A 22658-nucleotide genomic window follows, 5' to 3' on the forward strand; every position below is an offset into this window, starting at 1 on the left:
GTCAGCTTCACATTATCTAAACATCCTCCTGCTTGCTGCTTATATAAAAAAATGTGGGTATGTAAATAAGTTCTAAAGAGACTCCAGGAAGACATCAGCAGAGACAGAAAATAGAGCAAACCAGAGTATTCGGCTTGCCTTAAAAGAAAGAACAGAAATTCAAGGCCCAACTATAGCAGGGCTAGAAATCAGCTCCATCAATTACTAGCTGTGTGACCTCAAGAAAGTTATTTAACCTTTCTGAGTTCCAAAACCTCATCTTTAAAATGGAGACGATTATATATATCTGACATGGATGTTGTAAATGTAAACCAGAGAGAACATGAAAAGTATCTGGCATATCATAGGAACTCAGTAGATGGAACATGTATGGCAATTACCCATGCCTTAGCTCACGTTGCCATTTCTTTAGTAATCCAGAGGCTATATTTTTATTCCACCACTATCAACTTATCACTGAAGAGGTGGAGAAAATAATAACAAATATCAAGTAAGCTGCAATGAATGAGCAAAAAACCAGACACAGATCTCTGAGTCTTGGGTATTGACCAAGCTGCCCCTGCTCAATATAGAACCATTTTAGATGAGACTTGAGGTCCTGTGTCCTCCACATGGTCTAGACCTGACTGCTAACATCAATCAAAACACATGCATGTGTCCAACCAAACTGTATTTTATAAGCAGTCATAGAAAGTGGAGGAAATTCAGTTCCATGGATAAGTTACCTGACTAACCCTGGTTTTGCTGAATAATAGAACAACATGCACATTCCAAAGTAGAAAGAGTAATTTTACTCTTATTGAAGAGTCAAATTGTTGCCATTTTTCACTTAACTTTATTTTTTCCCACTTAATTTAGTTTTCTTTTGGTATTGGGGATTGAACTCAGGGGCACTCAACCACTAATTCACATCCCCAACCCTATTTTGTATTTTATTTCGAGACAGGGTCTCATTGAGTTGCTTAGCACCTCACTTTTGCTGAGTCTGACTTTGAACTCGAAATACTCCTGCCTCAGCCTCCCGAGCCACTGGCATTACAGGCATGTGCCACTGCACTCGGCTCCACTTAACTTTCTAAGGCTCAACCCCCATTGTCATAGATGTTTTCACTTGGAATTTATTTTCTGCTAATATGCTAATTGCCCCCTTCTGCAAGATCCCTGAGAAGCTAAATCAAAATGCCATTTTTTTTTATAAAATCCATCTTCTGCATTCACAGATGAGGATGTAGTTTACAAATATATCATTTTACCGTCGGACTCATACCTTCCTCATTGTCCAATATATTTCAAGTCCTTGGGTTTTTTTTTTTTCTAAAACAGAGAATATAGAATCATATGCTTTCAAAAATGAGCAGCGATTCATTTTCCTTTCAGTTAAATTGCTTTCTCTTTCTTGAACGTCAGTTCAGAAATCAAAAGCATGTCATCCTTCCAATAAATAGTAAATTAGCAAAACCTCTACGAATGAACAGGAGCAAGGAGCACTTCTGCCCCTGGCAAGCAGGTCCTCCCCGCTCACCTTGCCGTGGTACCAGATGCTTTCATTTCCCTCTGGATCCACATCATCCGTTGCCAAGGTGAGGCAGACCAGTCTCCGTTTCAGCCCCTTGGCTTTAATCTGTTTCAGTGCTTGCTTTCCTATGAAGTCTGCTGGCTGCAGGAACCCAAGGTAATGATGATGAATGAATGCTCAGACACTGTGACAAGGTTAGACATGCAAGCATTTAAATTTGTCTTTGCTATTTTCTCGCCAATTACACATTAAATAAAAATACAGATTGGATCAAACATCTAGACAAATATTTCTTAGTCCTCAAATGATAGTATCAGCCACCTGTCCCTACAGGATATGTTGTACTTAGGGGTAATAACCGTGATGACAATTTTACCAGAAACACGTAGATAGAAAAAAAAGAAGGCATTATACTGCAATGGTGGGTCATGAAAGTGACCCTTATGTCTGATGGGTCTGGACAGGGTTACGGGCTGTCAGCATGCAACTCAATTTCTACCTACTGGAAGTTTTTACAGGAAGGAAATACACTTTTTTTTGAAATGTGATGCTAAAATGCTGTATCCCCGCTACACACACACACATATACACATCAAAATAATGGTCCCTGAAATGTTTTAACCCATTGGGTTGCATTCACCAGTTCATGCAGGAAACATTTATCGAAACCCTACTACGTGTGAACCATCAAGCCAGTTCCTAAGTGGGTATAAAGTGAGTTACACACAGACATTTTGATCAAAGAGCTTATTCTCAAACACTGTGCTTTTCAACCTTTTTGCCATATTCCACGCAACACATGACAGATGACATTCCTATTCTTAATACACTCCCATGGCACCTTCAGGGTTATTCCCAATGCAATCCCAGTGAGTGAGAGTGACATTGTTATGGAGATAACCTTGAATCCATTCTGATATGTTGGGAAAAAAAGTGGAATCAGGCAAATTTGAAGACTTTATAAGTAATACACTTTACGACTCAATAGGACACACAGATGAGCGATGACTCCTCAGTGGGGACACTATTCTACCCAACTAGAATGCCAGGGGACACTTGATAAGTAAGATAAACTGGTCAGAGGCTACGAGCGAGGAGAGTGCCCAGGAGGGAGGGCTGACCTCCAAGTGGGACATTAGATAAGCCTTCCACGTAATAAGCCCAAACAAGCATTTCTTCCGGAGCAAAAAGGAAATTTGTAATACACAAAGCCTATCTCTGCTGAAAAAGAATTAGAGATTACAATAAAAATAAGAAGCTCAAAACTGTTCTCATATATAGACTAAACATTCTCTGAGAAAAGAAAGAAAGGAAACAACCACAAACTTTAATTTCTTCACTGACCATAAAAGGAAAGGAAACAATATTTCATGCCAAAGATGTCCTCTGCTGCCAACATTTAGGATTTACACAGCTCTTAGGGCTGAGTGCAATAAAACCCCATGACCTCCCAGAGAAGCTGCAAAAAAGGTGTGTTTTACCTCCTCTACGACTGTTCTGCTCAGATCCTTTAGTCACAACAGTGAAAAAGCTGACTAAAACAAGGTCCTAGCACATCATCTACCTGACACCCCCAGTGCACTCTTTTACTGATCCAGAGCTTCAAGGATGAGGCCACAACACAGTGTGATCTCTATGGAAACTGCGACTTTAAGTTGCTGACCTGCACAGGAAGTTGAAGAAAGCTTCCATCAGCCAAGGTTAAAATGATGTGCAAAATGAAAGTCCAAGTCTCACTCCTTCCTAGTGTGACGCAGAGGGTGAAAATGGTAAAGCCAGAAGCACAAGTTCAAGGAGACTGGAGCCTGTGTTTTTGAATACAGGATTAACTGGGAGAGGGGACACAGGGAGAGTATGATTTATTTGATTCATATGTAAAATAAATTCATGGTAAAAAAGTCATAACCAACCCAAGTTCACTATAGTTAAAATATGTATATTTAAATACAGAAAGAACTCTAAATAATAATGAAATTTTTTCCTTTTTCTGTATTTTTTGTTGGTGAATTATAATTATATATAACAGTGGGATTCATGATGTCATATTCGTATGTGCACAAAACATAATATGATCAGTCTCATTCTCTGGTGTGCCTTCCCTTTCCCTCCGCTCTTTCCTCCCTAGATCTGCATGCTCTTCTCTATTCACCTCCCTTCTATTATTGCTATTGTTATTTTTATTAGTGCATTGTGGATGTACACACACCTAGAGACACATATACATGCAGGATTCATCGTGGTAAGTTTATACAAGGACAATTTTTTTTGCTACCTTTTTTTTCCCTTTATTATTATAAACAAATGGGATACATGTTGTTTCTCTGTTTGTACATGGAGTAAAGGCATACCATTTGAGTAATCATAAATTTACATAGGGTAATATTGTTTGATAAAGAACTTCTCCTTTTTTTTTTTTTTTTGCGGTGCTGGGGATTGAACCCAGGGCCTTGTGTTTGCAAGGCAAGCACTCTACCAACTGAGCTATCTCCCCAGCCCCTTGCTACCTTTTTAAAACAAGACTTGCTATGATAGATGAAAGATGGCAATGGGAGCTTTCTGGAATCCTCGTCTACATAGGAGTCAATAACTACAGTCACAAAAACAAATCTCATGCCTTATTGTGTGGAAAAGCACTTAGAGCAATGCGAGCGGCCGGTGCTTTACACAGTGTGATTTGTGGAGTGACAGCAGATCCTGACTCGTTCCTCACCTCCTGTCGTGGAATCTGAATCTTCACAATTAGAGATTCGTTTAGGTCTTGAAGGTTTCTGGTTACGGAATTTTCTTGCAATTATTATTCATCTGTCATTAAGCTTCTACTGTGTATCAGATACTTGTTAGGCATGAAGTATTCACAGCTTAATAGAATAAGGTCTTGTAGCTTTGAGAGGCCCCTGGGGAAATGTGACTCCTTTCCCTCCACATCAAAACATGCCCAGTCATGAAATTATTCTATCCCTTCAATTTTTTAACATATCAGAGGAAAAAAAAAAAAAATTCAAGATGATCAGTAATGTAGTGGAACGTGACAGAGAACAGTAATCGGCAATATCAATTTTGGAACATGATCCATGGGTGGTTCTACACATTCTACAAGAATATAAACATCACAAGTGTTATGCAAATTTAAAACAAAGAGCATCTAATACGTGAAGGCAGAATGCACACAAACAGTCACACTTCTGTGACAGAAATATGTACGGTGGGGTCAAGGAAGATTCTGATCAATCCCACCAGGGGAGGGAGAGTGGGGATGAGGACGGCATTCCATCAGTGACAACTTCACAGAGGAAGTTGCTCAAATCAGGTTTTGGAAAATGAGTAGCTTTCGTAGTAACAATGCTCAGCATAGCCTTTTTCCGAAGTGCTTGTACTTATAATTTGATCTTCACAACAACCCACAGATGGCAAATTTGGGGTCTAAAATAAGTGAATAAACTTAGCCAGACAGGCCATCAGCAGATTGGTTAAGGGCCAAGACCTCAGGAGACCCATCCCTGTTCCTTTCCTCTACTCTGAGTGGCCTTCACTGAGCCACTGAAGCTAACATCTGCCGCACCTCCGAAGAAGTGGGGGCAGCTGGGCGTGATCAAAGTCATCAGAAATGGGTTCCTTGGGGTGCTGCAGGAGAGTTACAGGGGCAGGTGCCAGGATAGGGGCAAGATGTGCCAGAAGGGAGCTTAACTCTACCTTTACTAAATTCACAAATTTTACCAAGGGCTAAGTGGGAACATCAGGTATACATAAGAGAAACGGGAGGTGGGAACAGAAAACTTTCTTTAGAAATACATTGTAGTAGTAAATTCAGTTAAAAGATATTATTGATAAGGAACATTTACAATTTGTTAGGCACTAGACTATGTATCAACCACTACGCTGAGGGCTTTATGTGTGTGAGCTCGTTTACTTTTCATGAACTCAATGAGATAAATATGAAACCACCAGTTTTCAGTTGAGTTTTATTTGCATGGCAACATAAATCCGCACTTTTAGATTTTATCCATATTTTTAAAATGCCAAAAAAAAAAAAAAATGCCCATACCTGGGCTCTATCACTGGAAAGCACAGTTGATATAAATATTCTAAATGTAGAATTTTTTAAAAAAATTTCCCATAGGTTGCCAGAACCTGTTTTGAATGGCATTCATTATATTGTGTAAAAGTCTTTGAAAACACCCTGAAGGTTAATGTTAATGAAATTTGACATCTATAGTTTATATCCCTGAATTAGGAAGTGATCTTGTCAGCAATATTGTCCTCAGACATGAATGAAAACAGTCCTCTGATAGACAGCAGCAACAAAACCCTCGTAGAAAGGCCAATGTACTTACAGCACGGACAGGAGATGCACCTGTCCCTTGACACCATCCCTCCCCAAACATCAGGCTCCAAACTTGGGAAGATTTAAAGTGGGGTGAGGGCTTCGCATCCTCATTTGACTTGGCTTGCCTCCCAAGATTGTAGCATTTACTCCGCTACATAGTGATTAATTATAAATGAAGAGAAAATGTGTCTGAAGGTTATGCCGTAATTTAAATCAGTGCTTTCAGAATGACCCAAGAACAGAAATACATTTCTGTCATGAGTCAGTGCCAAATTAACTATATAAATAGCCATTAATGTCTTTGAGGAATGCATAAATTTCTGGGGCTCTGAGATTACAGCTTAAAAAAGTCTTGGCTTGTTTTTTAATTGATTAATTCTAAAGAGTGATAAGAGCCATTAAAAGAACCACCTGAAATATGTACTAAATATAACATCCACAAATATAAAAACATTAAGTAGATTTTTAAGGGGAAAGCAATTAATCATCTCTTATTAGCCCTATTAAGGGCACACATATTACCTAAAACCCAGTGTCAAACTAATACATTAAATCACTATATTTCAGGCAGTGATTCTTAGGGCAATAGAGAACTTGCAGACAGATCAAGTCAAATTTGGCAGCAGCCATGAAAGAAGAGTCTGACAGAAAGAGTCAAGGGAGTTGCCTGTAATAGACCAGGGAAAGATTATAAAATCGAAGTCTTAGATCTTTCCTTTTCCATGTATGGGGGCTAGAACCCCTTTAGAAAATTCAAGGAAGCATTACTTTGAATTTTTTGGACAAAAAAAAAATTCTTTTAATTTAAATATCAAAAGTTTTAAAGACACCAGAGAATCAATTAAGATTCTAGGTGTCCATAAAGCCTCCTTAAAAATCAGGCACACCAGTGATCCATACCCCTGGGTTTTACAAGTATAGAGAACACTACAGGAAAACCCCTCTGGTCACCAGCTACTGTGAGTGGCAGGGCAAGGAAGAAAATCCCAGTGACAGTCTCCTGCTGCTGTCCCTCAATACTTTCCTGAAAAGCTTCTCATTTAAAAGGGGCTTTGGCTCACCATTTAAAACAATCCTGGTGGGAATCCTTTTGTAAAGCACATGGCCATTGCTAAGTACAGTGTGTGTGACTCTGAGCTTTCAGTGCCCTGTGCACCTGCGTGTCTCACAATAATGAGAAGCCGGATACCAGGTTCATTCATCTGGGGAAATGACGGACTTATCCCCATCCATCAAGACAAATTATAGCATCATTCATTTCATATTCAGAATCAGAGTCATAGAAGTCTTTTTAAAAGTAGAAAATTTAGTCCAATCTTGTTTTTCATATGAGAACACTAATGCACAGCAAAGGTAATGCTCTTCCCTGAAGTGACAAAGTGAATTAGATCCAAACCTCAGTCGGGCTTCTCAATCATGGTTCCTTTCTCACTACACAGAGCTTCCTACTATTCCAGGTAAGTTCATAGTGACCAAAATTTCCATTAGTTTAGTAACTAAAGACTGATATTATTTGTTGAAAAGTGAGCACTCCCACGTAAACAGAGTTCTCATTCTTTGCTCTTAGAATCTGAAAGAAACTACTCATCTAATATCATTATAACCAAGATTATTAGTCAGGTAAGAATTCTTTCTTTAAAAAGTCTTTAATAAAAATAGAAAATGAATCCTATTGACTACAAGAAAGGAGGAGATGAAATAGAAACCTGGGGGACATATTTTAAAAATATGCCTCAGCCAGGTCAATAATAAAGTTAATGGGCATATGAACTAAGCTAAGATTTTCATAACTATAGCAACCTGCATTACATGTGTTCTATGACTTTACTAGATTTAGTTTTAAGGACAACATTTATTTTTCAGTGGTTGAATCTAATGATTCAAAGGAAAACTGCTAAGTAGACCTATGACTTTATCAGGTATACTTTTCTGCTCAACTGCTTCAGCAACAATTACAACATAGAATTTTCATGGATATAAAGGCAGCAGGCCTTTTATATCCATGGGCTCTGCATCTGTGAATTCAATTAACCACAGATCAAAAATATTCAGAAAAAACTACATCTGTACTGAAAATGTACACTTTTTTTTTTGTCATTATTCCCTAAACAACAGAGTCTAATACCTATTTACATAGTATTTACATTGTATTAGGTACTGTGTTAGTCAGCTTTTCATCACTGTGACAAAATGCCTGAGAAAAACATTTTGTTGTGTTGTTGTTATGGGTGATTGGACTCAGGGGCACTCAACCACTGAGATGCATGCCCAGTCCTATTTTGTATTTTATTTAGAGATAGGGTTTCACTGAGTTGCTTAGCACCTCACTTTTGCTGAGGCTGGCTTTGAACTGAAGATCCTCCGGTTTCAGCCTCCAGAGCCACTGGGATGACAGGCATACACCACTGTATCTGACAAGAAAAACAATTTAAAGAAGGAAAGATTGTGGCTCATGGTTTCAGAAGTTTCAGTTCATGGTTGTCAGGTTCTTTGCTTTAAGCCTGAAACAAGGTTTAATTTAGCAGAAGGGCATGTTGGAACAAAGATGCTCACCTCATGGCAGGTGGAAAGCAGATTGGGAGAGAGAGAGAGGTCAGGGACAAGATATAATCCCCAAGGACTCACTCCCTTCAATGAGGTCCCAACTCTTACAGTTTCTACCACTTTCCAATAATGTCACCAAATTATGAATTTTTCAATGGATTGATCCACTGATGGTTAAAGTCCTCAAGATTCAATCAGGTCTTGAAACACTTAAGGATAAATCTGCAAAAAAGATGTGCAAGACCTTTCATACTGAAAACTATGAAGCATTTGTCAGAGAAATTAAACGTGACCTAAATTAGAAAAGGGATGAATTTTGTGTGTGTTGAAAGACTTGGACTGATCTATAAATACAATGCCATTCCATTCAACATCCCAAAATGGTTTTTTTGTTTTTTGTTTTTTGCAATTCATTGACAAACTGATTTTAAAATTTCTGGAAAATCCAAAGGACCTAGAATAGCCAAAATAATTTTTAAGAAGAAGAACAAAGTTTCAGGGCTATCACAATTCTTATTCATACCATAGTAAACAAGACAGGGTAGTATGAGTGCGAAGACAGACAGGTCAATGGAACACAACAGAGTCCAGGAAAGGACCTACGACTCTATGTGCAGCTGATGTTTGACAAAAATGAAAAGGCAGTGAAGTGCAGAGTGTGTGGTGTGCTCAATAAATGGCACTAGAAAAAACTGGAGAGCCACACGCAAAAAAATAAACTTCAATCCATAACTCACACCAGTGACGAAAATTAACTAAAAATGTACCTTAGCCCTAAGTGTAAAAAGTAAGAAAGATGGTCGATCTTCTAGAAGAAAACAGGCCTGAATGTAAAAAGCAAGGTGATAAAACTTCTAAAAGAAAACAGGAGAACATTGTTGTGACTTTGGGTTAGGCAAAGATTTCTTAGATTTGAACCAAAAAATATGATCCATAATATATCAAATTAATAAGGACTTAAATAAATAAAAACTTCTGCTCTTTGAAAGACATTATTAGACAAATGAAAAAACAACATAGACTAGAAAAAATATTTGCGAAGCATAGACCTGCTAAATGACTTATACCTAGATACATAACTTTAAAAACTTCAATCCAATTAACAATGGGTAAGAAATTTGATCAGACACTTCACAAAAGAAGATTAAGAATAGTAGGACACATCACTAGTCTTTTTCTTTTCTTTCTTTCTTTCTTTTTTTTCTTTTTTTTTTTTTTTTTGTGTGTGTGTGTGTGTGTGTGTTGCTGGGGACAGAAGGCAGGGCTTCTCACATGCCAAACAAGTACACTACCACTAAGCAGCATCCCTGGCCCAACATCATTAGTTTTTAAGGAAATAAATTCAATCCATGATGAGATACACGTCTCTAAGAAGAGCTAGAGTTAGAAAGACTGACCATGACAAACATTTGACAAGAATATAGAGGAACTGGAACTCTTACATACTGCTGGTGGAAATATAAAATGCTACACTATCTTACATGTTCAATACAGTTTCTTAAAAAGTTAACATAAAGATGTTAACATAAAGTTAACATATATTTGCCATTTTATTCAACCATTCTACTCCTCTATATTTACCCAGGAGAAAAGACAACAACAAATTTTTATACAGAAATGTTTACAGCACCTTTATTTGTAATAGCCTAAACTGGAAACTACCCAAATGTTCATCAACAAATCAGTGTTAAAACAGACTGTGATATATATCCAAAATATGGACTACTACTACTATACAAAGCAATGAATTATTGATACATCTAACAATAAGGATGACTCTTCAAATTATTATGCTGAGTGAAAGAATCCATATGCAAAAAAGAGTAGGTGCTGTATAATTCCATTTAGATAGATTTTGCATTTATTCTAGAAGTTACAAAAAAATTGATAGTGATAGAAGGCAGAGAAATGGTTTCCTGGGAGAAGGCGGGACTATGGGAAGGACTGGGAGGTAGGGATTACTAAGGGGCATGAGCAACCCACTGGGAACAGAGATGCATTCACTATCTTCCATTGTGGTGATGGTTTCATCAGCATGTGTATGTATTAAACATTACAGATTGTTTACTTTAAATATGTCAATTTGTTGCATGTTCAATTATGCTGTTAAAAATAATAAAAATAAAATACAGCAATCTATTCAATTTATCCTAAGACCTGCGTTTCCATGGATTTCTAAATTTTAAAGCAGTCAACTAATAGCACATTCATGCTTTTAGGATGGATGCAAAAAATTGTTTCATAACAGAAATTGGATACATAAGAGGATAATGATTCAATAGCTATTAGTTTAATATACTCTGACAGGTGTTTCAGAAATGATAAACTATATTTCAGCCTAGGTAACTCCTTCTCTTCCCTCCTCTCTCCTTTCCCTTATCATTAAGCAATGAAAATGGGTAAGAGAATAAGGATGGTTTAATGAGAATGACACAATTATATGGTTCATAAAGACAATGTAGCACCAATGTCTTCAACCACTATGCTAAGTGGCATTTTGTAGAAATTCATACTTGCAAAAACGAATCTTCATTTTACAGATTTGAACTCTCAAGTGCAAAATGAAGTTAAGTGGCTTTTCCAGACCAGGATTTGGTGACTTAAAAAAAAAATTCAGGACTTGGGTTTAGCCTAGCATTCAGGAAGACCTGGGTTTGGTCCCAAGCACCAAAAAAGAAAAAAAAAAATTTTTTTTTACTTCCAATTCTAAAAGAAAAACGAAAGATGCAGGACCCAATATCATTAACTGGCTTAATCAGAATGGGTTACAAAATCTGCTAACTTACTTCCAATCCACTGCAGATTCTACAGCACATGTACTCAGCAGCCTACCTGTTTTTCTGCTTGCCTATTTATCTTCAGGACCATAGCCAGTATAAAATTTTAAAAACTGAGACACTGCTTCTTGATTTTCATTGTGGAAAAAAAAAATCCACCTATAGGACTTTAAGACCCTATGTGTAGAGGCTGAAGTTGGAGCTCAGTGGTAAAGCATGAATGAGGCACTGAGTTCCATCTTAGCACCACAAAAAAAATAAGTAAACTAAAGGTATTGTACCCATCTACAACTAAAACAATTTTTTAAAGAAATAAGTTTAAAAAAAAAAATCCTATGTGCAGAGTTGATCTGATGGCATGGGGCAGGTCAATGTTCTGTTGAGATGGACCGTTTGCACGTTCTAACAAATCCCTAGGTATCGTTGACTGCTGGTCTGTGGACCATAGTTTGAGAACCACTAGAAGAGAGCATCAAGTAATGTCTAAAAGTTCTTCAGGATAGTAACATTCAGTCCGTTGGTCTAAAATAGTCATTCTTAATATTATCTGGAATCATCTGGGGAATTAAAAACAAAAACTGATGGCTGAATCCTTTTTAATTGATCTGGGATATAGGGTCCTTAGGACGTTTTAAAAAGGAACATATTATTTAAAAGAATCACACGTCAGATGATTTCAATGTCCAGCCAAGATTGAATGTCAAAGAAAAATTTTTGTCCCTTTGATTCCTATTAACATTTACCTAAAATTTCCCTAAGTGTTGGATACTATGACAGCTATAACATATTAGGAATTCCTTTCTGATTTACTGCCTATGAGCAATGGTTTTCCACTTTGATGGGTTTTGTTTGCTTTTTTGGTTTTTTTTTTTTTTTTTTTTTTTTTTTTTTTGAGGGGGTACCAGGAATTGAACTCAGAGGCCCTCGATCACTGAACCAGTCCCCAGCCCTACTTTATATTTTTTATTTAGAGACAGGGTCACACTGAGTTGGTTAGTGCCTCACTTTCGCTAAGGCTGACTTTAAATTCCTAATCCTCCTGCCTTAGCCTCCTAGCCACTGGGATTACAGCCCTGCATCACCACACCCAGCTCCACTTTGATGTTTTAATAATAGCTAATATTTATTGAATATTTAGGATGTGGTCAACCTGATCATAAGTGCTATACCTCTTTATGGGTTTCGTTTGTTTTTGTTTCTGCTTACTGATTAGCTATGCTTTAAATAACCTTTGGTCAAAGAGAGATCCTGTATTTTCTAGAATCAACATTATCTGCTAATTCATAGTCTATATTTACCACATTTTATTCTGTTTCTAGTGGTTAGAAGCTCAAGACAGGGATAGAGGAAGAGGAAGAAACAAATTGGGGGAAATTTCTTCTGATCTACTTAATTACATTTAGTACTTAATTCTCCATGAATCTTGGGCGGTGCGGGGTAGGGGGGTTCTCTAGAATGGAAAAAGATTCAGGAAGTCCAAGAGGAAGATTCCAAGAATGCCTACGACTCCACTCTAAAGTAGCTGATTTTCCTCTTGCTCTTGGTGAATGCATTTCCTCCCTATCTAGCTAAAAACAAAGTGCCAATGATTTCCCCCAAAGTTAACTTCTTTTGGAACCAATCAAAATACCATTGCGGACAATGGTAGGAGTTGTTTCAGTAAAGAAGCTAAGTTAAGAGAATTTAAAAAGTAGCTAGTCAATTATTTTTACCTGCCCTGCCCTTTTGCAATGCTGGCTTTCTGGGCCCTACAGCACACTTCACCAGAGGGCAGCGCTGTGCACTGCGACCTCATGCGGAACGACACAGTATCAAGGTTAAAAACGTGTCCCTCCGCTTTACTTCCGGAAATACTCTGTCTTCAAGTTTCATGAGATCTGAGAGCCAAGTGAGATACATCTTTAATTTTTAGACCCCTGACTTAGCACTTGTTTAATAAATGGTATTAGTAGGTGTTAACTTGATGAATGTGTGTCCACAGGTGTCTCTACTGCCCAGAAACCAATGCAGGGCCGGGGGCCAGGAAGCCAGAGCTGTCACATCACCTTCCATGCTTTCCAGGTGCTGCGGATTGAACCCAGGAGCACTCTACCACCGAGCAGCATCCACATCCCTTTTTGGTTTTATTTCGAGCCAGGGTCTGAGTTGCAGAGGCTGGCCTCAAATTTGTGATACTTCTACCTCAGCCTCCCACGACATAACTGGCTTTACAGGCGTGCACCACACCCCACTCCACCCCCTTCCTTTGTAATGGAAGATTTCTTCTCTATTCCATTTGTCTTTTTCCTGCTTTCTTACTATTTTGATAAGAACACAATTCACCCTGTGAGGCTCGATGGCCCATCACCTCACCCAGTTATTTTCTTCCTTAAAATGAGCAAAACTGCTATGGTGATCCAACCATAAAATATACATGAAAAATAGTTATAACAAAAACATGACTGTGGGAGACAACAATTTATAAGAGGTATCCATGCAAATTCTATGTAATATACATTGCTAGAAAAGAAATCCCTGGGCACTTTTTCAAGTTCCATAAGCCCATGATGGAAAAAGATGCTTGCTAGGCAAAGTGGTAGGTGAGAGGTTTGAACTGAGGTCAGAGGGCTTCATTCAACCTGGGTTAGAGAGATGACCTTCCCCAGGTAACTTCACCCCTCTGTTCTTCAGTTTCCTAGCCTTCAGGTGAGGAAGGGTGGTCTCCAGAGACCCTTGTGCCTTTGACATTCTGCCTCTCTGTATGTTTTCATCGTGTTGTGGCTTACTTAATTGTTTTGTGACTACTTTAGGGTCAAGCAGAGAATTGTATCTCTTAGCTTTGAAGGAAAAGAATGGACTTTCAACAATTATAAAATGACAGGGGGGTTATTTTGTTTTGTTTGGTATCAAATGTAATAAATGTCCCTCTGTGCTAGCTTCAGCTTCTCTGTTCATATATCAATTTTCCAAAGCAATATGATCTTGCAGTATGTTATTCTTTTTAAAAAATTATATGACGCCTTCCAAAGGGTTTTACAGGGAATATCTTTCTGTACAGTAAATGTCTGGGTAATGTTTTGTTTTTTAGGCATGGAACTCAAATTATCAAGTTACATATCTCAGTTTGAACTGTTAATAGGCTTTTTAGGAACCTGTTTCACATTATAGGCTGCTACAAAGCCATGAGGAAGTTGTAAAACCACCAAACAGGATCTAAACAAAGTTGATCCAATCTAATCACCCAGCTTAGAAATTAGTAAGCATCACTATGATTAGACTGATACCAACTAACCACCTGAACCAACATAACTGAAAAAGACTGGTTCAGTTAGGGCCACGTCCTTGGGCTAGGTGGGCCTCTACACAAGAAAATCTCTAAGAATTAACTCTGTGACACCTCACTGAGAACCAACAATTTGGAAATCATAAAAACATGCCATCAATCAAAATTACCATCTCTTAAACAGCTTTCTTTGGAGATGAGCTTTAGTTATTTGATTAGTTTAAAAGAGCTAATAAATACACAATCTACACCTGCTGATAATCATAAAGGAAGTTTACAAAATTCAATGAAAAGATCATTTATCCAGGCCTTATCCCCAAACAATAATATCCAAATATTGAAGTAAAAAAAAAAAATCCATTTTCTATCCACCTATTGGTGACAAACACCAGAACTTTAGTGCTTTCAAGAGTCAGGCATTTTTATCCATATTTTTAAACAGCCAAACTAAGACTTCTGTTATCAGAAGGAGCAATCTGCTGCTAGGATCTGCCCGAATTCCAAGCACCTGCTTTCTCTGGTCTAGAGGCAGATGGTACATCGTAAAAATAAAAGCCTTGGAAAAAATGTACACAAAGATAATCCCTTTAAAACCCTTTAGGAGGTTCTTTTTCCTAAAATTGAGTACTATAAATATACATGCTTTATGTTAATATTTGATCTCAGAATTTGGGAACTGATGCAGGGGCATTAAAAAGTTTCCTTAGCCTGATTCATGTAGTGTGTTCACATATTCCCATGGGACTGGAAATCAGCCTTTGTTTGTAAGCACCAAGGGCAGAACAACTTATTTTGGGAATCCTAACAGTTACCCCAAACAGCAGCAGCTGCTGCTCTATCCCTCAATACAACCAACAACTGTATGTTTCATTAAGTTCTTTTATAATAACTCCTAGGCACTGCTCAGTGGGGTAAATTCAGTTCTATTTACAGGACTTACATAGATAAGTTAGGCTATAATAAACTGGCCTCATGATATACTTTTCCACTATAGTTATGTAAGGTAGTGCTTTTCAAATCCTAGGTGTGTCAGAATCCCCTGTCCAACTTGTTAAAACCCAGCTTTGTTATCCTGACTCCCAGATTCTGCCCTAGTAGGTCTATGGTTGGACCTGAGAATTTGCATTTCTAATAACTCCCAGGTGGTGTTGATGCTATTAGTCCCTGGACCACACTTTGAGAACCACTATGTAGTTCCCTTTGGAGTTGTTAATATTAGTTTTGAATCTTGGTTCTGAATTGGCTTCTCAGTAAATATCCATTTTATGCTGCACACATTTGAAATGTGTCATTTGCTTATATTCAGATGCTGCAGTGACATACAAAGATGCTTCATAAACACTTGGGAAGATCTGTGGAGGTGAGGCTGCTTCATAAGCAACCAGGGAGGGTCAATAATGCAGTGTGTTTGATTAGTTAATGTGCAACTTCCCAGGTCACCAGGAGTTACCTAAACTATACAACGTGCTGGTGCAATTTCTACAAGACTGCCTGCTGAAACCCAACCAATAATCATTTCATTTTCACTAATTTTTATCTTAGAATTTGAATTTATCCCTTAAAGGTGATGGAGCCGGTTATCTTAAATCTACAAGTACATGGCAATAGTTGGAAAACAGCAGATTTTAACAAATGATTAATATGACTTTTGAGCAATGCTTAGTATTTATGTTCAACTCATTTTTCCCATAATTATACTTGGTTAAGTTTTAAAGCATGGCTCTTCACAAAACCACATCAAAAATTTAAAATTGACTTTAAGCATAATTTGTAATGTAAATACCTTGTTTAACTTGACAAAATATTCCAGTCCAGCTTCCAAGGGATTTGTATCACAGTTCATCTAAGAGGAAAAGACACATTTCAAATCTTAGATGAGCACAAATCATTTCAGTAACCTCACTTTTATATATTATTCTGTAAGGAGAGAGAATACTTTTTTGATTTTTGAATAGAGTTTCTGAGGAAGGCAAATTATGGACTGATCTCTCAAACAGTTGTTGTTGTTTTTCAAATCCAAAATTCAAATATAGCCTTTCAGCAAATACTGTCATTTGAATATAGCAAATATAGAAACTAAAACAGTTGGTTTCCATAGCTCTTTTATTTTAATAAATACATGAAGGATAACACATGATATTCCTTCCATAAACAAGACTTTCACAAGTTTTTTTGGTAATAATTTTGCATAACTAGGTTTTGAAAAGATATGAAGTAATTTACTTATCTTGCAATTAGCCAAGAAACAGGGTAAGGAGAGGGAAAAGCAGATGGTAGAAAATGGCTTCCACAGAGTTCAGGAGAAAAAAAGGAAAAAAATCAATTGAATCTCAGTCTTCTCAATGTGGTTGGATCATTATACATCAATTAACAGCTAAAGCCAATTATTTGGTAATAGAACCAAAGTTAATGGTTTTGTCTGTTTGCTTTGTTGTTCTCTTGGCTGTATGGGGACTAGTCTAAACTCTTTAATAGTAGTCAAACTTTTAAAAAACACAGAATTGACATAAACCAAATTAATGTTTATCTCCCATGACATGATTTTTTCTCATATTCCTTAATCAATTTGAGCTACTCTAAAACAATTTTTTCTCTGCTCAAAGTTGAGCAATTCAAGAACAAATGGAAAGAGCAGAGAAGGATGATTGCTGTCACAACACTAGAGGGCGCTCTGGCACCGCTGGGAAACCCGAGGACTTAAGATGGAGCAAAGTTCCCAGAGGAGGGTTCTGGGGTGGGAAGCAGGAGGGAAAAGAATAGAGAAATGTTTAACTGCCACGGGGATGCTTTTGCTGCTTCATTGCTTGGGAACAAAGGGACAGAGATATCCCCTTTTTCTCTCCTGGCAGCCAGCCTCATCTGAGGCCCAGTTGTAGGTTGAGAGTTCCCAAATAGAGTGTCATTCATGTAGAACTTGCCTAGGGCCCAGACTCTTTCCGCCTTCCAGTAGGCTGTCACTCCAACTCCAGACCACTTGCTTTTGCCCATAGGGTCCCTGTCTGGGCTTTTGCATTAAATTTGAGACTAAATGAATTTTATTATTTCCTGGGCCCTTTATAGACCATCTCTAACATCTATGATAATTCTAAAGGATAAATATTCCATTTTATAGGAAAACAGGTTCTGAGGGGTTAATCCCATAACTAGTATGTGGTAAGAGAATCAGTTTAAACCCAAGAGTCCCTGTTCTGAAGCTCACCTTTACCATTGTCCCTTATCTCACCTCTAAAAGTCAATGTCCTCCAAGGAAACAAACAGCAAATCTGCAAAAGTCAAAGTTCCAGAGGTAGACTGCCACTCCAGAGAGGACAGTTTGAACCCCAGTTAGGCTACTTCTTGCATAATCTAGACCAAATGGCTCACTGAATCTAGCGTGAATGCATGTAAAATGGGGTCATGATAATAACCTCCTGGAGCATTTAGAAGGCAAATAAAATCATGCATATGAAAATGCTGTGAAATTGCACTTTACAAATAGAAGCTCTTAGTTCCCAGCACCATGACCAGCGCACTATGGACCATCACCCTGCCCTTCAAAAAAAAAAAAAAAAGTTACTTCACCAAAAAGTACAAGATAAGAAGAAATTGAGGATGGGTCACACCACAGAGGAGGACAGAATCACCCTGTGGGGTGGGCCTGCTCCCCTAGTCAGAGACAGGTATCTAGGGCTCTCTGCCAGGAAGGAGGAATTAAGGCAGAATAAACATCATGTCAGAGTTCCACTGAACTCTCAATTATCAAACCCTGTTTCTCTAATTAAATGGAATTGTCTTAATAACAAATCATTTCTCTTTCAGTCAGACCAAAGCTAATGCAGTTAGAACTAGCCCTCATGCAAACATCAGATACAATGAACATAAACTTTTAATGAAGACCTCGGACCTCGGACCCCCAGGCTCTGAAGGCTTTCTCCAGTCTTAAGGCATTCATGGCATAGGTTCCAAAATTGTCAATTCCCTCCTCCTGGCCTGCATTCATGACAGCATCATAAAGTGCCTCAGAATCTTCTCGTCTATGGTACAGCTCCCAGCCCAGCTCACCTGAAATTAACCCACAGGACACGACATGGTAAGAAGAGTGACCACTAGGTCTAACGCACCTTAGTGACACGCACAGAAATAGGAGAAATTCCACTTATGCAACAGAGACATTGTTAGTTTTTAAAGGACCAGTTCACAAAAGTTGCCACAAGACTCCACTGCAGAGGAGCCTGCGGGGTTATAGGTGCATTTGCATGCAATTCTGCCTCTTCTCATGACCCAGAAACACCATCAGACAGAACTTACTCTCCGCTCTTGATCCCAGCTTCAGAATGAGGTTTGACTATTTTCGGGACAACAATATTAGGCGAATAATTAGCATGGTAATTTTATCAGGATAAAGGGCTCAAGGTTTAACACCCTAACACCCAACTCCTTGTCCAAGAATCACAGGCTTAAAAGTACAATCAACTGAGAATTATTCCAATTATCTACTATGGAATATCCGTAGTCTTTGACTCCCTTTGCATCCCTTTTCTTCCCCATTTGGTATTTCATTCACTAAAGCTGTGGACAGAAGGAAAGAAGGAAGGAAGGAAGGAAGGAAGGAAGGAAGGAAGGAAGGAAGGAAGGAAGGAAGGAAGAAAGGAAGGACCTCAACCTAGTCCTGTCTTTTTTATTTGTTCACCATTTTACCAAGGTCTGGTGGAAGAAGGATGGGAAACTTAGAACAGAAGTCCAGGGAAAAGATGTACCTTTCAAATTGTGTATTCTCTTTGTTCACCATCACTGGGGCTGATGGTGATGTGCTTTTCCAGGACACCACCACGTGATTCAGAGAATTCTTGGGCACAAAGTACTCCTTCACTGAAGGGACGAGGAGGTCTAAAGGAAGCTAGAAGTGAGCCCAGAGCCCCACTGGGAAGCTGAAGATCATTCTGATCAAATACCTGCCATGTGCAAGGTTGGATGCTGAAGTGTTCCTAGAGAACAGTCTAGAAGGAAAGCTGGATCATTGACAATGCTCTAATACAAAGCTTGATGCATGCAGGATGATCTCTAGGGAGATTCCATCTCTGGCAGACCATTTGTTCCCAGATGGAGTCTGCTGGCCTGGATATTCCAACTGTTCCCAGGCCACCTTTTCCTGCTTTCTTATCTACCCTTTCAAATGGGAGCAACAATTGAAAATCTATGGAATGGCTCTAAAGACTAGGAGAGAAAAGACAGAGTTGTCTCAGAGTTGGGCAGAAGAAATCATCCTCCAAAGTTACACCAACAAAACGTGTGTGTGTGTGCCCATGTGTGTACATACTTGTACATACCCATTTCTGGTAGCATATCCTTTTAAATTTCAGAGACTTACCTTAAGTCATTTTCCAACTCTTACCAGTATAAGATATCCTAATGGCAGTAACAGGAATGTTGGAAATCTTTAAGGACTTGGTTTGGAGAAACTTGAAAGCATCATCACTAAGATCTTCAGGAGTCAGTTTCTGAAGGACCTTCCTTGCATGTGGTCCTGCAACTCCAAGGACTCCAAGTTCATCAGTTATGTTTTTAATTTCAACATCATATCCCCCTTTGACAGCTGCTTCTTCAATCCATCTGCATTTGAGTCATGAACATTGTGCTAAATAATGCTTTAATAATGTATTTTGTTCACATTATTTCCCTGAAGACATGCTTGAAGACATGTCTCATGAAGACATGCCTGAAAGTCCCCAGGGGGTCTTTATATATATGATTTTTAGAATTGAGGAAACTGAGTCCCTGAGATGTTAAGTGATTCTTTTTAAATTACCCACTTACAAATTCGGGGGTGATTTTTTTACAGTACAAAACGAACGTTCAATTTAGATGAGTTCTACCACACAGTTCTTTTAAACGGTGACAGCTCTGTTGCATTTCAACTAATGAGTCAGTCTTCAAAAATTAATTTGAACCCAAATTTGCTCTAATACCTGTACACAGGAGACACACTTGTGCTGCTAAAGGTTAATAATATGCCTGCCACCAGACACATAATTGCTCTGACAATCATGAGGAAAAGATAAAAACTCTAGTTTCAATTTCTAAGTCTTCATGAGTTATTAGAACCCAGTCATAGTTTGGTTTATAATTTATTGGGCAGCACCTGGAGCTATGCAAGTCTACTTTAAAGTGTTTATCTGGATTTAGGCAAGCTAAGTTACTAAGGTAGTACCCAAAACATCTTACACTAGAGAATATAATTTGCATCGTTTTACAACTAAGGTTGAAAGCCAGGATAAGACATTTATTAATTAGAAATAATATTCCAAGTACTTTTGGAATATCACACTAAAGACTGTTACAGACTTTGTAGTTGACCAAAAATTTATGCAAAAGCTCAATTTGTCAGGTCAACAATTTAGCTGGGGACCAGAAAGCACAAAGCATCACAAAGGGAGAAAAGAACTCAGGGAGACAGTTCACTGAACTCTATCAAATGTGGCATCAAAATAAAAAAGATGGGCTTGAGCAATTTACTTTTACCTGAACCTCGGCTTTCTCATCTGAAAATGGCAAGAGTATATACTTTACAAATTATTGAGAGAATTAATTGAGTTAATGTCTGTTCTGGCACATTGATAATGCCTAATAAATGGGAGTTAATATTATTAGAATTAGTAAACTTGATGGGTGTATCTTTCAGGGGAGAGGGACCTTCTCTTCAAATATTTTCCCATAAAATATATAAAGTGTATTCAAAATGATCAGGTTTAAAAAGAATTAAAGTTGTACTTCAAGTACTAATAAAAGAAAAACTCACTAGTTTTTCTCAAGAGTGAGTCAGTAAATAATAGGTACAACATTTTCTTACTAGACCTGCACTTACCTAAGGTCGTGAAGTTCTGATCCAGAACCAGTTATTAACAGAAACTCCCCAGGAGACTGGTGAGAAACAGTCAACTCAGCATACACTCGACCTTTTGGTGTTAACATGTGACTTATATTTGTAAAACCCACCTACACAAAAAATTTTAAATTTCTTTACAATTAGGATGAATTAAAAAATATGCATTCCTTTAACACTCATGTAAATAAAAATGTGGGTGTTGATAATGAAAAGCCTCCTACTTTTATCATTTATATCAATTGTATGAACTATCCAAGCCCAAGATTAATTTACAGTTTTCAACAAACAATCACTTAAAGCTATTTGTCATAAAATAACACTTCATTTAATTGTAGTCAATTTTAAGTTCTAAATGACATAATTAAGCAAAGTCATTAGGTCCTTGGATGATAATTCACACAACAAAAATTGAAATTTGAAAATTAGCTTCTACATTCTTGGTTAGTTGAAGAGTTCTAGTGTTCATACAGATATTGGGGAGCTCAAAGAACATACTGGATTTTGGCTTTGGGAAAAAAAAAAAAAAGAGGGGACAGAGAATTAAATGGGTCAGCATCCTGGACCTTGTCTATTTACCTTTGGAATGACATTTGCAAAGAGATGGTCCAACAGTCTAATGGAATCTTGGCCTTTGATGTTAAACTTTCCAAATGGCGACAGGTCAATCACCCCTACTCTTTGCATAACCTGTTTATATTCAGAGCCCACAGGCTCAAACCAGTTTGTTCGACGAAAACTTGGCCTGAAACACAGTATTTAGTATTATAAAACAACTGTGATCCATTGTCAAAAATTACAGAATAAGAATATTTTAATAAACTTTACCCAGCTAAAAAAGCCTATTGAGGGTGATATGGGTTGGCATGAGGGGAAGAGATGCAAACTAAAATTCTATTCTGCAAATCACATACATGCGATAGAATCTGACCTGGTAAATTTACCCATTGATCCCTTTGATTGTTTTTTGGTTTGGGATTTTCGTGTTTTGTTTTGTCTTGTCTTTGTACTGGGGATTGAACCAGGGGCACTCTACCACTCACACACATCCCCAGTCCTTTTTGTTTTTTATTTTGAGATTGGATCTCACTAAAAGATCGAGGCTGGCCTCAAACTTTCAATCCTCTTGCCTCCTTCTCCCAAGTTGCTGGGAGTATAGGCATGTACCACTGCCCCAGCTCCTTTGGCTCATTTTATAATGAATGAAATATTAACTAGCAAACAAGACAGAACTCATGATTTTTCAGATGTCAATCACCCCAGGGATTTTGAACCTGGTTGCACATCACAGCACACCTGAAAAGCTTTTTTAAAATATCAGTGGTTGGGCCTAATTAAATCAGAATATTTTGTGTGGGGATGAGGCTATCTAGTCC

At 38.0% G+C, this 22658-nt stretch overlaps 1 protein-coding gene and 1 long non-coding RNA gene across 3 annotated transcripts in view; both read right to left on the reverse strand.

Moving 5' to 3' along the window:
* The window catches only part of Dmgdh (dimethylglycine dehydrogenase), a 62646-nt gene that overhangs the window by 6499 nt on the left and 33489 nt on the right, over nt 1–22658 (reverse strand). Inside the window, exons 10-15 of one of the 2 annotated variants that reach the window (XM_047555089.1) lie at nt 21862–22027; nt 21265–21395; nt 19795–20012; nt 18307–18464; nt 16207–16266; nt 1523–1657 (exon numbers count right to left, since the gene is read on the reverse strand). In XM_047555089.1, the coding sequence (XP_047411045.1) occupies nt 1523–1657; nt 16207–16266; nt 18307–18464; nt 19795–20012; nt 21265–21395; nt 21862–22027 (868 nt within the window). The remainder of the gene's footprint in view (nt 1–1522; nt 1658–16206; nt 16267–18306; nt 18465–19794; nt 20013–21264; nt 21396–21861; nt 22028–22658) is intronic. The other variant, XM_047555090.1, reaches the window with a different exon arrangement.
* On the reverse strand, nt 2668–6357 carry LOC124986618 (uncharacterized). The gene is made up of 3 exons (XR_007109046.1): nt 5848–6357; nt 4227–4474; nt 2668–3321 (listed from the first exon to the last, which is right to left on the reverse strand). It is a non-coding gene; the product is annotated as an uncharacterized LOC124986618 (long non-coding RNA).

This window comes from Sciurus carolinensis, chromosome 6, assembly GCF_902686445.1.
Source record: "Sciurus carolinensis chromosome 6, mSciCar1.2, whole genome shotgun sequence".
NCBI classification, from domain to species: Eukaryota; Metazoa; Chordata; class Mammalia; order Rodentia; family Sciuridae; genus Sciurus; species Sciurus carolinensis.